Source organism: Anguilla anguilla, chromosome 11, assembly GCF_013347855.1.
Source record: "Anguilla anguilla isolate fAngAng1 chromosome 11, fAngAng1.pri, whole genome shotgun sequence".
Taxonomy (NCBI): Eukaryota; Metazoa; Chordata; class Actinopteri; order Anguilliformes; family Anguillidae; genus Anguilla; species Anguilla anguilla.
In genome coordinates, this window is record NC_049211.1 from 4,046,349 (window position 1) to 4,059,101 (window position 12,753).

At 48.1% G+C, this 12,753-nt stretch overlaps 1 protein-coding gene and 1 long non-coding RNA gene across 8 annotated transcripts; one reads left to right on the plus strand and one right to left on the minus strand.

The window, feature by feature from the left end:
* Nucleotides 1-1,600: 1,600 nt before the first annotated feature.
* On the minus strand, nt 1,601-4,728 carry LOC118208279. 2 transcript variants are annotated; one of them, XR_004761542.1, is made up of 3 exons: nt 4,659-4,728; nt 2,075-2,208; nt 1,601-1,851 (listed from the first exon to the last, which is right to left on the minus strand). It is a non-coding gene; the product is annotated as an uncharacterized LOC118208279 (long non-coding RNA). The 2 variants fall into 2 exon arrangements; XR_004761541.1 differs by lacking the exon at nt 4,659-4,728 and adding an exon at nt 3,875-4,045.
* Nucleotides 2,634-12,752, plus strand: comta (catechol-O-methyltransferase a). 6 transcript variants are annotated; one of them, XM_035382791.1, is made up of 6 exons: nt 2,634-2,783; nt 8,331-8,506; nt 9,420-9,537; nt 10,288-10,481; nt 11,658-11,789; nt 12,306-12,752. In XM_035382791.1, exons 2-6 carry the CDS (start codon nt 8,336-8,338, stop codon nt 12,483-12,485), a joined length of 795 nt encoding a protein of 264 aa, XP_035238682.1. In that variant the 5' UTR covers nt 2,634-2,783; nt 8,331-8,335; the 3' UTR covers nt 12,486-12,752. The 6 variants fall into 6 exon arrangements, with proteins under 6 accessions (XP_035238682.1, XP_035238679.1, XP_035238680.1 ...); XM_035382788.1 differs by having other exon boundaries at nt 2,648-2,783; nt 8,308-8,506; XM_035382789.1 differs by lacking the exon at nt 2,634-2,783 and adding an exon at nt 2,931-3,187 and having other exon boundaries at nt 8,308-8,506.
* Nucleotide 12,753: the final 1 nt, after the last annotated feature.

Sequence of the window (12,753 nt, forward strand, 5' to 3'; positions counted from 1 at the left end):
AAATGGCAGTGTGTAATACCTGCATGCTGTTAAAATTACAAATAAAAACAGAACGTTTTCACTAATTTAAATTGATCAAAAGAATGATAGGAAAGAAAATCAACAATCATTCAGAAGCTCCAGCTACAGATAAGTAAATATAAGGGGGGGGGGGGGGGGGGTGTTTAAGTTACCCTGTCAAATTTCCGTATCACAAGAGTTTGCTGTGATATTCACAGTAGACTGTGTCCGACTACACTTGCATCCCAAGAATCCAAAGAAACTTTTCCATGGCCTTGATTTTTTCACTTGCAAGTTCATGTTCAAAGTAGCCCAATTCTGTCTTGCAGCCTTGTTAAGTACGATACGTTCAAACACAAATCGTTCGCTTCCAGTTTGTTTGTTTGTAGCAGATCTTGAGCTGTATTGTACTCAGTGAATACTAAAATATTTTACAGAAACATATAAATAGTCGCTTGCACAGTAAGTAAGTGGCCCTTGAGAGTGTTTTAATACAACTCCTTCCCCTGCTTGTTCCCTCTGGAAGCAAGGCAAACACAATCACTTGAACTTCAAGTAAACTCAGCTTTATACAGTAGATCCCCTGTTGTTTCAAATCACAGTTAAGAGCTGCTAAATATTTTTATATGTTATTCTTTCCCTGCAGTTAGGAGCAAAACACAAGCCTATAAACACAAGCCTCTCCCATTACAGCACTGTGCTCTTAATTTGATTGGGTATACACCAGGGCAGCCCGGTGGTGCAGTGGGTTAGCACTGTTGCCTCAGAGAAGGTCCTGGGTTTGAATCCCGGCCTGGGCCTTTCTGCGTGGAGTTCGCATGTTCTCTCCGTGTCCCCTGGGTACTCCGGTTTCCTCCCACAGCCCATGCTGGTAGGCTAATTGGAGTGTCTAAATTGCCCAAAAGTACGAGTGTGTGAGTGAATGGTGTGTGTGCCCTGCTATAGATTAGTGGTCTGTCCAGGGTATATTCATGCCTCTTGCCCAGTGCACGTTGGGATAGGCCCCAGCACACCCCCCCGCCCACGACTCTGCCAGAAAAAAGTGGGTATTGATGATAGATGGACACACAGGACCAGACACCCTCCCAAAGGTACGTGTGTGTGAGTGTGCCCTGAGATAGACTGGCAACTGGCAACCTGTCCAGGGTGCATTCCGTGGGTATAGATAATGGATGGATGGATGGATACACTAGGCCACACACCCTCCCAAAGTTCTGCAGCCAACTCCCCCTGTCTTCCCACCCTACAGTCCATGGCAACAAAATACTCAGCCAACTTTCCCAATGGCTACTGAGACCAGGGTTCGATTTGGGGGCTCTGGCTTTTGGGGGCTGGGGTGAGGAGGGGTGAGGGGTGGGGGGTGGGGGGTGGCGTCTTGAGATTGCAGACAGGGGGGTTCTTGAGATTGCGATTGCAGACAGAGGTGGTGTGGTGTGGGGGGAGGGGGGTCTGTGAAATTGTGCACTGGGGACAGAGAAATTGTGATTGCGGACTGAGGTGGTGGGGCCTGGGTTTTACAATTTACAGATCATAACCTCTCTGTGGGGGTGGGGGTGGGGGGGGGATCTTCCTCTGGCTCTCCCAGACCTTGGGGTGTGTATCACTGCAATAATGAGAAGCACCACTTTTCTTTCTTTCTCTCTCTCTCTCTCTCTCTCTCTCTTACATTTATTTACAGTTATCAGCACTGTGCTGCTATTTTCAGACTGTATGGTTCAGTGTCTGGTCCATAATCCAGGAACAAATTCCTCCTGCATGGCTGCAGTTTCGATTCTCCCAGTGTCATGCTTTCCGTATGGCCATCCTCGTCTGTCTGTAACCCAACCTCTCTGTCCTCCCCCATCTGAATAACTACAAAGACAGAGGAGTGTAAAACTATCCAAAAAATAAAAACAAACAAACAAATAAATAAATAAACAAATGCAGATTCCTAGATCCTGTTGGAAGAGGAAAGATGCCAATAACACACAGTAATTATACACTGTAGCTTGACTGCAAATCTGAGCAAAAACTAGACGGAGAGACGGGCGGTTTGTGCTCTGAAAGGGCACAGGCTTCCTCGGAGGGGTGTTACCTCAGAGTCTGCATCTCGGTGCGCCTGTTTGACGTGGATTATGGGTGGCAGGTACCGGGAGCGACGTTCACTATGCAGAGCTTCTCAGCTTCAGCCTGCCTGGACAGGGTCCCATGACAGAGAGCCACGCCAGCCTGCAGAGTTTAACCATTCAAAGCAAGGCTAGGACTGGCTCTGTTTGGCACGTCGCAATTAAACATTAACAGACGTCCAACACAGTCCGGGTTAGCCACACTTTGAACTGTCGGGCAATGACAGCAACAACGTTTTTTTTTTAAAAAAAAGGTGGTCCCGTTTGTGGTTTTCCTAATGCTGTCTTTATAATCTTTATGTGGTCATGCGTGGGGGAGAGAGAGAGAGAGAGAGGGAGGGAGGGAGGGAGGGAGGGAGGAAGAGGGAGAGAGAGAGAGAGAGAGAGAGAGAGAGAGAGAGAGAGAGAGAGATATTTTGATTTTTAAACCAGGACTTCAATAAAAAATTTTTAAAAAAACAGACCAAACAACAAAAAACAAACCCATGCACCCAGCACAGGCAGAGTGAGAGAGAGGGAGGGGGGGAGAGAGAGAGAGAGAGAGAGAGAGAGAGAGAGAGAGAGAGAGAGAGAGAGAGAGAGAGAGAAGCGGGGGATTATTGCAGAATTGGCTAAAGAGGGATTATGAACGCAGCCCCATTGGCTGGAGTTCCTGGCTTCCATTCTCTTCGCCCCTGTGTAAGTATGCGTGTGTGTCAGCGTCTGCATGAACATATATCTGAGCCTGACATTCCAGTTTCACCTACAGCCACACATTCCTTTCAGTTCACATCAAAGCAGCAGGGAGGGAGAGAGGCAGCGAGAGAGAGAGAGGGAGGGAGCGAGTGAGAGAGAGTGTGTGAGAGAGACAGAAAGGCAGAGAGAGAGGGCGCACACATGTACATGAGAGAGCAGGAATTGGTTTGAGAATGTGTGCATGTGCTTGTGTGTGAAATAGAGAGAGGGAGGGAGAAAGACAGAGAGAGCGAGAGCGAGCGAGCGAGCGAGCGAGCGAGAGAGAGAGAGTCTGCGCGTTCTCGTGTAAGGGGAGCAAGGAAAAGAAGAATTTCACCGCGGAGCTTGACTACAGCCGCAATCAGAAAGTAAGGTAGGCTATTTTATGGTTAATGCTCTGCATATCCGGTTTCACAATACATGTTTTGTTCGCCCTGTAACGTCGTTTGCTGAATGCAATGGTCATATAGTGCAGACTTTGTGTGTTCTGTTTTCTTTGTTGGGTTCAGTTCAAAATACTCACCAATAAAAACTAGTCTTGAAAGATTTGTCATGCGTAGCCGACTATGCATAGCCCGTTAGTTAGTTTCACGGCTCGAACTTGGTTATTTTACCGGATCCTTTTTTCTCAGTTAACGCAAAGGGGGAACCAAAACCAGTTAAACAAGCATTTTTGCTCAAATGCTTGATGATGTGTTTATATTAAAGTTTTTCAACGAGTTCAACACATTCTACGGTTAATTATTATGAGTTAACTACAGAAAAATCTTTAAAAAAAAAAAAAAAAAAAAACTAAATATAAAACATTAAACATTTTCCATGAGTTTTTGTTTTAAGCTGAAGCGGAAAGCAGTAAATAAAATATATAAATAGTTTTGATTTCAGAAAGACCGGAATTGTATGGTACCGCGATGCACTCATTTGACTCTGCCGTCAAAATTCATTCTTTAATATTTCCCTCGTGGACCAGAACGCTCCCCCGGCATTCTGAGAGATCAATAATACCCCGCTTTATGACTGCAAGCGCGCACGCGGTAAACGGGAGAGCTTCATACCGTTCGCTGCCTGTCAGCGGAAGCTTTTATCTTCCCTTTGTTATTGGATTTTACTGCCCTCTGTAGAGAGATTGCATCTTTAATTAAACCCCACCGTGGCATCGAGCAGATACCGCTGTTTCAATAGGCCTGCCTGTTTAGCTCCTCTCCGCGCGGCACGGACAGCGCCGGGAGTCACTCCGTTTTCTCGCGGGCAGTCCGCAGACCCGGATTCTTTAACTGTCGTACAAAAAAGTGCTGAAGCTGCGGCTAAGCCAATCTGTGCGTAATAGACGCAGCTGTTGGGGATTAACGAGGCCTTCGCGGCCAGGCAGCGATGAAGCAGACTTTTCTTCTTTTTTTTTTAATGTATGCAACGTATTAGCAAATAAAGAGGGATTAATAATATGCTAAACATTCAGGACGTGTTTTAGGTATTAAGACCGGTGCAGAAAACATTTTAGCACACGAAAAACTAATAACACAGCCAATGATTGGCGCAAAACAAATACCATTATTGGTTTTATGTGCGATAAAAAGGTTTTTCACGTGCTAAAGGTCTTTATAAATCAGGACATCAATGTTGTAATGGTGATATGTCACGGGACCTGTGGAGAACAACACATTCTTGGTAGCTGAAGCCAATATCGCCGTTCAAATGTAGAGAATATCACCGGACCCCTTTGGACATGTTCACTGAGGGCTGCCAGGGTGGAATCACTCCTCGGAAATTAAATTTCCCAGAAGAGAATTTGCATCAGGTCTGCATCCAAAAGACTATTTACATGGTTTAGGTTATACATACCAGGCCATGCCAGGGTAGGCAGCTGCTGTAAGATTCTCGGAGAGGGTCACAGTAGGTCACTTGGGGCTTTAAAGGATCATCAGGGAAAGTGTTTCACAGCGTGTGGTATTATTCAGAGAGAGGTAAAGGACTCCGTACACCACAAAAATACTGCTGAAATAAAACGGTCCCATTACATTAGATTACAGGCATTTAGCAGACGCTCTTATCCAGAGCGACTTACACAACTTTTTTACATAGCATCGGGTCCCCCGATGAAGAATGCTCCCTTTGAAAATGTTTTATTTATTTATTTATTTATTTTTTTGCGAAATGCGCATTTCGGCGACAGGGAGCGCAGTCTAAGAACGGCCGCCACGGAGGGCCGAGAGTAAGCAGGTTTTCCAATTCCAACCAATCGCTACACCTGCTGATTTCACCGATTGGTTCCCTCGTCTCTGGTTGAAGGTGCGCTTATCAGCGAAATCAGCAGGTGAAGTAACGGTCGGAAACGAAAGCTGCGTAGCCTACCCTCGACCATCCGTGGCACGTGATGCCGGTTCACCGCCGGGTATAAGCAGCCGTGCCCTGTAATGCTCTAATAACCTGGGGCTCCCTGTTCATAGACCTTTCTCGCGCTGGCTGCGTCACGGGGAGGTCATGCATGACTGACCGTCATACTGACCAGAGAAACATGTCGCGGTCTGCTCGCGCTATTTCCGCATTCTGCGAGAGTGACTCCACTGGTTAATCGAGTTCCCGTGATCTGTCTGTACTAGTTCCGCGGTCCCGGGGGCTGGGTGGATTGCCGGATTAAAAGTCAGCTGGCTGCAGGCATCTGGGAGGGTGTACCCTGCCAAATTCAGAGGACGTTGCAACGGTGTGGGACAGGCCAAGATTTATGATTTTGCATTCCTAACTGTGAGTTTATAAAAGGGTGACAAGCAAGGAAGGAAGAACTTGTTACAGCCACGGGTGATAGATCACCAGTTATGGCCAGGTATTCAAAACTGGGGAGAGGAAAAAGTTGAATCGAATTTTTGTTTAAAAATGACAAGATAATGAGAAAATAGCTGAATGTGTATTAGAATCGATTTATGCACACTGTGGCGTGTAGCAGGCAAGTTGATTTGTGCTACTGTGTTGTTATATCCAGCAATCTTTTCACTAGACCACAAGGCCTGGGGTTGGCAACTCAACAAAACCAGAACATGATTATAGTCCTTGGATTCTGTGCATAGTTATTTGACAAGGAAATTGAACAGATTCACTCCTAGGACAAAGGAGCCTGTGAACAAAATGTCCCAACAGCAAAGCTTACTCCAGTCCTTCGACAGCAGCGTATTTGCACCCTACAACTCTCTCACCTCCTCCCCGGCAGCCAGACGGTTACTAAGGGCATCTGTTTAAGAGTAGCCGCTGGTTGTCACATGGTTGTTAACGCTGGGCCCGTGGCCACAGCTAACTCGAGGACAGGAAATGGCTCGAACACCGTTTCCCCTTGCCCACGTCTTTCTTTCCGTTACAAAGAAGAAGAAGAAGAAGAAAAACAAGAACTGCAATTGGCTGCACTCCCTATTCAGAGATCAAGTGCTGTTTGACTCTGGTGTTTTGTTTACCCTTTTTTTAAAAAATCCCTCCATTTTACCACCAACAACAAAAAAAGCAGTTGGCCTCTTCCGCAGGAGTTTATTTGTTGTCACACAAAAGTTGCTATGGTTCACTAAAACCTGGGTCCATCCAGTAATGGGGGGGATGGGGGTGGGGGTGGGGGGGGGGGTTGAGTAAAGAAGAGGGAGGGGGGAAGGGGGGGTTGAGTAATGAAGGAAGAGAGGGAAAACAGGGATGAGTACAGAGAAAGACCAAAATGAGGCACGGTGGCTGGAACGTTTTTTGAGTGTTTCATTAGCTGGGTTTTAAATACGCATCTCATTACAATGGACAAAAGATGAAACGGGGGGGGAGAGAAGAAAGGTAGCGGATGGCAACAGCCTACCCCGAAAAAAAAAGGTTTTAATTAATGGGAATAATGGCAATGGTGTGCCATGAAACCGTTTCATACTGTACATTAAAATCCGGTTTAGCACTTTTTTTGTTATCCCTCATCTTAAAAAATGTATTTCATTAACAGGGTAGACGTTCATCTCCCTGTGTCATCTCCCACATTGCCGTGTGGGTGGAACTATCATGGGATTGTCAGTTTCCATAGCGATCGCACGATAGTCATTATAATCCTGATTTTAAAAAACCATAAATATATATATTTGTCAAAACAAAGGTCAATAAGTTGACTTCACTTGACAGTATGTTCCTCTTAATTAGTTCAGCTTCACCGTATCTCCATTGCCTAGCCAAAGAAATGTTCCTTCGTTCTTATGAAACTGAAACAAATTCTATAAGCAATTTCTGCTAAATATCAGATAAAAGAAAAGAAGCATTTTGCATGTACAGAACAGGCTTGCAATCTGCCCACCACAATGGTGTGAAATAAATCAAGGAAACGTATCAGTTCATCCGGTTCCTTTTCCCCAATTTTGTTTTTTCCTCTTTCAAGTCCTACAGTACATGTTTCCAAGAGGAACATTTTGGCCATGGTTGAACTACATTTACCACAGTGATAATGATAGCTGCCTGAAAATATTCTGAGGCCAATGACCATGGCATGTTGACACAGTACAAGTTTACATAGTTTAATTTAGACCTTGTTTGAACCCTCTCCTCTCCACCCCCCTCTCATGGACTATCAGTACAATGTTCTAACACAGCGGTGCCCAATCATGTTTCCATTCGCTGCTGAGGGTATGCAGGTTTTCATTCCAACCAATCAGCACACCTGCTGATTTCACTCATTAGCATACCTCCAACCAGAGTGGCAGGAACCAATCAAATCAGTAACGGGCGAAGTGATTGGCTGGGATGAAAAAACCCCGCTGACTACACTCGGGCCTCGGGTGGCACGTGATTGGACGCCGCCGTTCTTTGCATCACAGGCATTTAGCCGACGCTCTCATCCAGAGCGGCTTACACAACGTTTACACTGCATCCGTTTATACAGCTGGATAGAATGCATACTGAAGCAATGCAGGTTAAGTACCTTGCTCAAGGGTACAACTGCAGTGTACCCTTACCCGGGAATCGATCCCGTGACCTTTCAGTCACAAGACCAGCACACTTATCAATCCTGTGACCTTTAGTCATAAGACCAGTACAGTTATCGATCCCGTGACCTTTAGTCATAAGACCAGTACAGTTATCGATCCTGTGACCTTTAGTCATAAGACCAGTACATTTATCGATCCTGTGACCTTTAGTCATAAGACCAGTACATTTATCAATCCTGTGACCTTTAGTCATAAGACCAGTACATTTATCGATCCTGTGACCTTTAGTCATAAGACCAGTACATTTATCGATCCTGTGACCTTTAGTCATAAGACCAGTACAGTTATCGATCCTGTGACCTTTAGTCATAAGACCAGTACAGTTATCGATCATGTGACCTTTAGTCATAAGACCAGTACAGTTATCGATCCTGTGACCTTTAGTCATAAGACCAGTACATTTATCGATCCCGTGACCTTTAGTCATAAGACCAGTACATTTATCGATCCTGTGACCTTTTGTCATAAGACCAGTTCCTTACCCGGTATACTACACTGCCGCCATTCTGACTCCTCCCCCCCTCTCTCTCAGACGGAATGTGGCTGTACTTCCTGTCGGCGTGCGCCGGGGGCGTGGCCGCCCTGTACGTGCTGTACTCCTGGCTGATCCCGGCCGCCGTGCAGTACAGCGGGTGGTGGGCGCTCCTGTGGCACGACGTTGTCGTGGAGCGCACGCTCGACGTCCTCACGGGCTCCACGCGACCCCAGGTGACCCCTCCGCAGTCGGGATCCCGCCCGTCTGAACCTGTAACCTGTAAACGTGTTATAACAGTTATCTGAGATATCTGAGCGTGTTATAACAGTTGTCTGAGATATCTGAGCGTGTTATAACAGTTATCTGAGATATCTGAGCGTGTTATAACAGTTATCTGAGATATCTGAGCGTGTTATAGCAGTTATCTGAGATATCTGAGCGTGTTATAACAGTTATCTGAGATATCTGAGCGTGTTATAACAGTTATCTGAGATATCTGAGCGTGTTATAACAGTTATCTGAGATATCTGAGCGTGTTATAACAGTTATCTGAGATATCTGAGTGTGTTATAACAGTTATCTGAGATATCTGAGCGCGTTATAACAGTTATCTGAGCATGAGCTACCGGCAGTGCTTGATCTGTTCATCAGTTAATCAGCATAAGGTGCCCGTGTGACGGCAAGGTGATCCCAGAAACTCAGAGGTCCTGCAATGCCAAATAAATAAACAAGTAAATAAATAAAAACAGTGCCAAAGCGAGGGAAATTATTCTGGGGGGGGGTTGTTTAGGGGGGACTCGTGCTGGTAGAGTAGGCTGTTGTACGATTGCGGGGGCACACAATGGAAAATACTAATGTATGCACTACCTTGCTTCAGTATTGTAAATACTTGTGCATGTGCTACCTCACTTTCATATTAAAAAACACTTGTCTATGCTCTAGCTCACTTCAGTACTGTAAATATTTGTGCTTGCGAAACCTCCCTGCAGTACCGTAAATACTTGTGTAAGCGCTGCCTCCCTACAGTACCGTAAATACTTGAGTATGCGCTGCCTTTCTTCGGGTTCATTCACAGTGTGAAGGTGTTGGGAGTGAAGACCTCACTGCCCCTGAACAGCCTCTCTTTTTTTGCGCCGTGCTCTCTAGCGCCTCCTGAGTGCGGTGCAGAAGAACGCCACCCGGGGAGACGCCCAGAGCGTGATCTCCGCCATCGACCACTTCTGCCGGCACAAGGAGTGGGCCATGAACGTGGGCGACGAGAAAGGTACGCTAATATCGTTTAAAATGATCACATTTTCTAAAAAAAACGAGGATTCTCTGCTACTCAGCTTCCCCTGAGAATAGTGCAATACGGTGGGCTGATTCAGTGACCGGCTCCTCCTCCTCCTCCTCCTCCTCCTCCTGTGGCTGCCTCTTTGCTGGAAAACGGCCTTCGGTCTTGTCATACCGCCCTGTGCCGAATGTGAAGTGAAGGAACGGCGTGTGCTAGGCCAATAAAACCACTGCATGAGTGCACAGCATGAGAGAGAGAGAGATAGAGGAGAGAGAGAGAGAGAGGAGAGATGAAGATGAAGAGATGGATGGATGGATGGAGAAGAGTTGGATACATTAAGATGGGCAGAAAAATCAAACTGTTCAAATGCGGGTGAAAAAAAATTATTTGATGCCAGCCAGGCTTAAAGGCACCCGAAGGACACCCATCATAAGTTTAAAGGGGGGGGGGGGGGAGGGGATAGGGGGGTGGGAGAATTGTGATTGCGGACTGGGAGGGGGGTGGAGAGGGCATTGACACTGTGATCGCAGACGTGGCGATGGGTGTGCAGGTGGGGTGGGCTGACAGTCTGATCGCAGACTGGGGGAGGGGGATGGGGGTGAGTTCGATCACAGACCTCCTACAGGCCCCCCCCCCCCCCCCCCCCCCCCCCCCCCCCCCCCCCCCCCCCCCCCCCCCCCCCCCGTTGAAAAGTCCAGGCTCTCAGTGTTAACAGCCCCCGCGGTGTTGGTGTTCCCCTAGGCCCCATCCTGGACGGCGTGGTGAGCGAGGCGAACCCCGGCTCGGCCCTGGAGCTGGGCACGTACTGCGGCTACTCCACCGTGCGCATCGCCCGCCTGCTGCCACCGGGGGCGCTGCTGATCACGCTGGAGTTCAACCCGGCGTACGCTGCCGTGGCCAGGCAGGTCATTGACTGGGCGGGGCTGCAGGACAAGGTGAGGAGGACCTGGGGGGTACACGGGATTTTCGGGGGGGGGCTCATTCCAATCGCTTATTTTACCCATCCTCGTCTCCTCGCGGTCCTTGATCGAAGGTCCGCCATTTTTAAGGACGTTCCAACCCGTTAAATGCTCCTTGGAAGGAGGAGCTAGGAGCTAGATAGATAAAACATGATTTGGAAGCCATGTGGGGTGATGAGACGCCACTGCCAAAACAGGATGTTCTGCCAAGTTTCACTGGTATAGAGAACTCCCCGTGTGTGTTTTAAGCGGAGTAACACACAGATCTATTTGGCATCACAGATCCTGTATTGAATTCCCAGTGCGTTTTAAGTTGAATAACACAGAGATGTGTTTCGTACCGCAGATCCTGTAGTGAACTCCCCGCGTGATTTAAGCAGAGTAAAGCACGGATGTGTTTGGTACCGCAGATCCTGTAGTGAACTCCCCGTGTGATTTAAGCAGAGCAAAGCACGGATGTGTTTGGTACCGCAGATCCTGTAGTGAACTCCCCGTGTGTTCTAAGCAGGGTAAAGCACGGATGTGTTTGGTACCGCAGATCCTGTAGTGAACTCCCCGTGTGTTCTAAGCATATTAAAGCACGGATGTGTTTGGTACCGCAGATCCTGTAGTGAACTCCCCGTGTGATTTAAGCAGAGCAAAGCACGGATGTGTTTGGTACCGCAGATCCTGTAGTGAACTCCCCGTGTGTTCTAAGCAGAGTAAAGCACCGATGTGTTTGGTACCGCAGATCCTGTAGTGAACTCCCCGTGTGATTTAAGCAGAGTAAAGCACGGGTGTGTTTGGTACCGCAGATCCTGTAGTGAACTCCCCGTGTGTTCTAAGCAGAGTAAAGCACCGATGTGTTTGGTACCGCAGATCCTGTAGTGAACTCCCCGTGTGATTTAAGCAGAGTAAAGCACCGATGTGTTTGGTACCGCAGATCCTGTAGTGAACTCCCCGTGTGATTTAAGCAGAGTAAAGCACCGATGTGTTTGGTACCGCAGATCCTGTAGTGAACTCCCCGTGTGTTCTAAGCAGAGTAAAGCACCGATGTGTTTGGTACCGCAGATCCTGCAGTGAACTCCCCGTGTGTTCTAAGCAGAGTAAAGCACCGATGTGTTTGGTACCGCGGATTCTGACATGCCGTCGACGCTGTCGATGTGTTGCCAGGTGCGGCTGGTCGAAGGGCCTTCCGGAGACCTGATCCCCCAGATGAAGGAGCTCTTCGGCGTCCAGACTTTCGACTTCGTTTTCCTGGACCACTGGAAGGACCGCTACCTGCCCGACGCCAAGCTGCTCGAGGTACGCAGCGGTACAGCGCATCCGCAGCCGCCGCGCAGTCACTGCCTCGGGGTTGCCAGGGTTACCAGGGGGTTGCCAGGGTTACTTTGGCTAGCTGGCCGGAGCGAGGTTTGAGATCGCGAGCGGACGGGTGGGTGGGAGGGAAGTGTCGGTGACTGAGATCGCGAACTGGCGGTTATGTGTGCTGTCAGCGAGATAGGCAGATAATCAACGGACGCTCTGTAACCTTTATGGACCAATCTCACTCCTGCGAGCTGATACAAAATTTGTTTAATCGCAGAGCTGCTTTCTTTTTAGTTACGGCCTTTTTATCTGATGCGAGATGCGTTTGGGTAGCGTGAGAGCGTTAGACAGAGCCTGAAAGCACGTGACTCCAGAAGAGTGAAAAGTAGGCAACCCTGGTAGCTACACACGTGTACAATAAAGACACCAACACCACCAGTTACACACACACACAAGATCACCGATCTGAACTCAGCACTACATGTCTGTCCGTCCGTCTCTCTGTCCGTCCAGGAGTGCGGCCTGCTCAGGAAAGGCTCCGTGCTGCTGGCGGACAACGTCATCTGCCCCGGGACCCCGGAGTACCTGGAGTACGTCCGAAACAGCCCCCGCTACGAGAGCCGCTACTTCCGGTCGCACCTGGAGTACACGCGGGCGGAGGACGGGCTGGAGAAGTCCGTCTTCCTGGGGTAGAGAGAGAGAGAAACGCGGACACGTCTCGCGCGTCCAAAAACCGTTTACAGGAGCGAGAAGTCGCCCTCCTGCTTCAGTTTAGCAGCAGTATTAACTGCAGGGCTCTCGTACCCAACACAGATATTCCTTTTAAAAACATTTTAAAAAAAGGTGAAGCACAATTGTCGCCCCTCACTTCACTCACTTGTGTGAAGCTGGACGGGCGGCATTTAGAACGACTCGCTGTCTGGAGACTGCTACTGAAGGACCACTGAAATGGATCAAATTG

Coding starts and splice junctions, on each gene's coding strand:
- comta (XM_035382791.1), top strand. CDS start 8,336: ATGTGGCTGTACTTCCTGTCGGCGTGCGCCGGGGGCGTGGCCGCCCTG. Junction 9,538..10,287: donor GAACGTGGGCGACGAGAAAG/GTACGCTAATAT, acceptor GTGTTCCCCTAG/GCCCCATCCTGGACGGCGTG. Junction 11,790..12,305: donor CCGACGCCAAGCTGCTCGAG/GTACGCAGCGGT, acceptor CTGTCCGTCCAG/GAGTGCGGCCTGCTCAGGAA.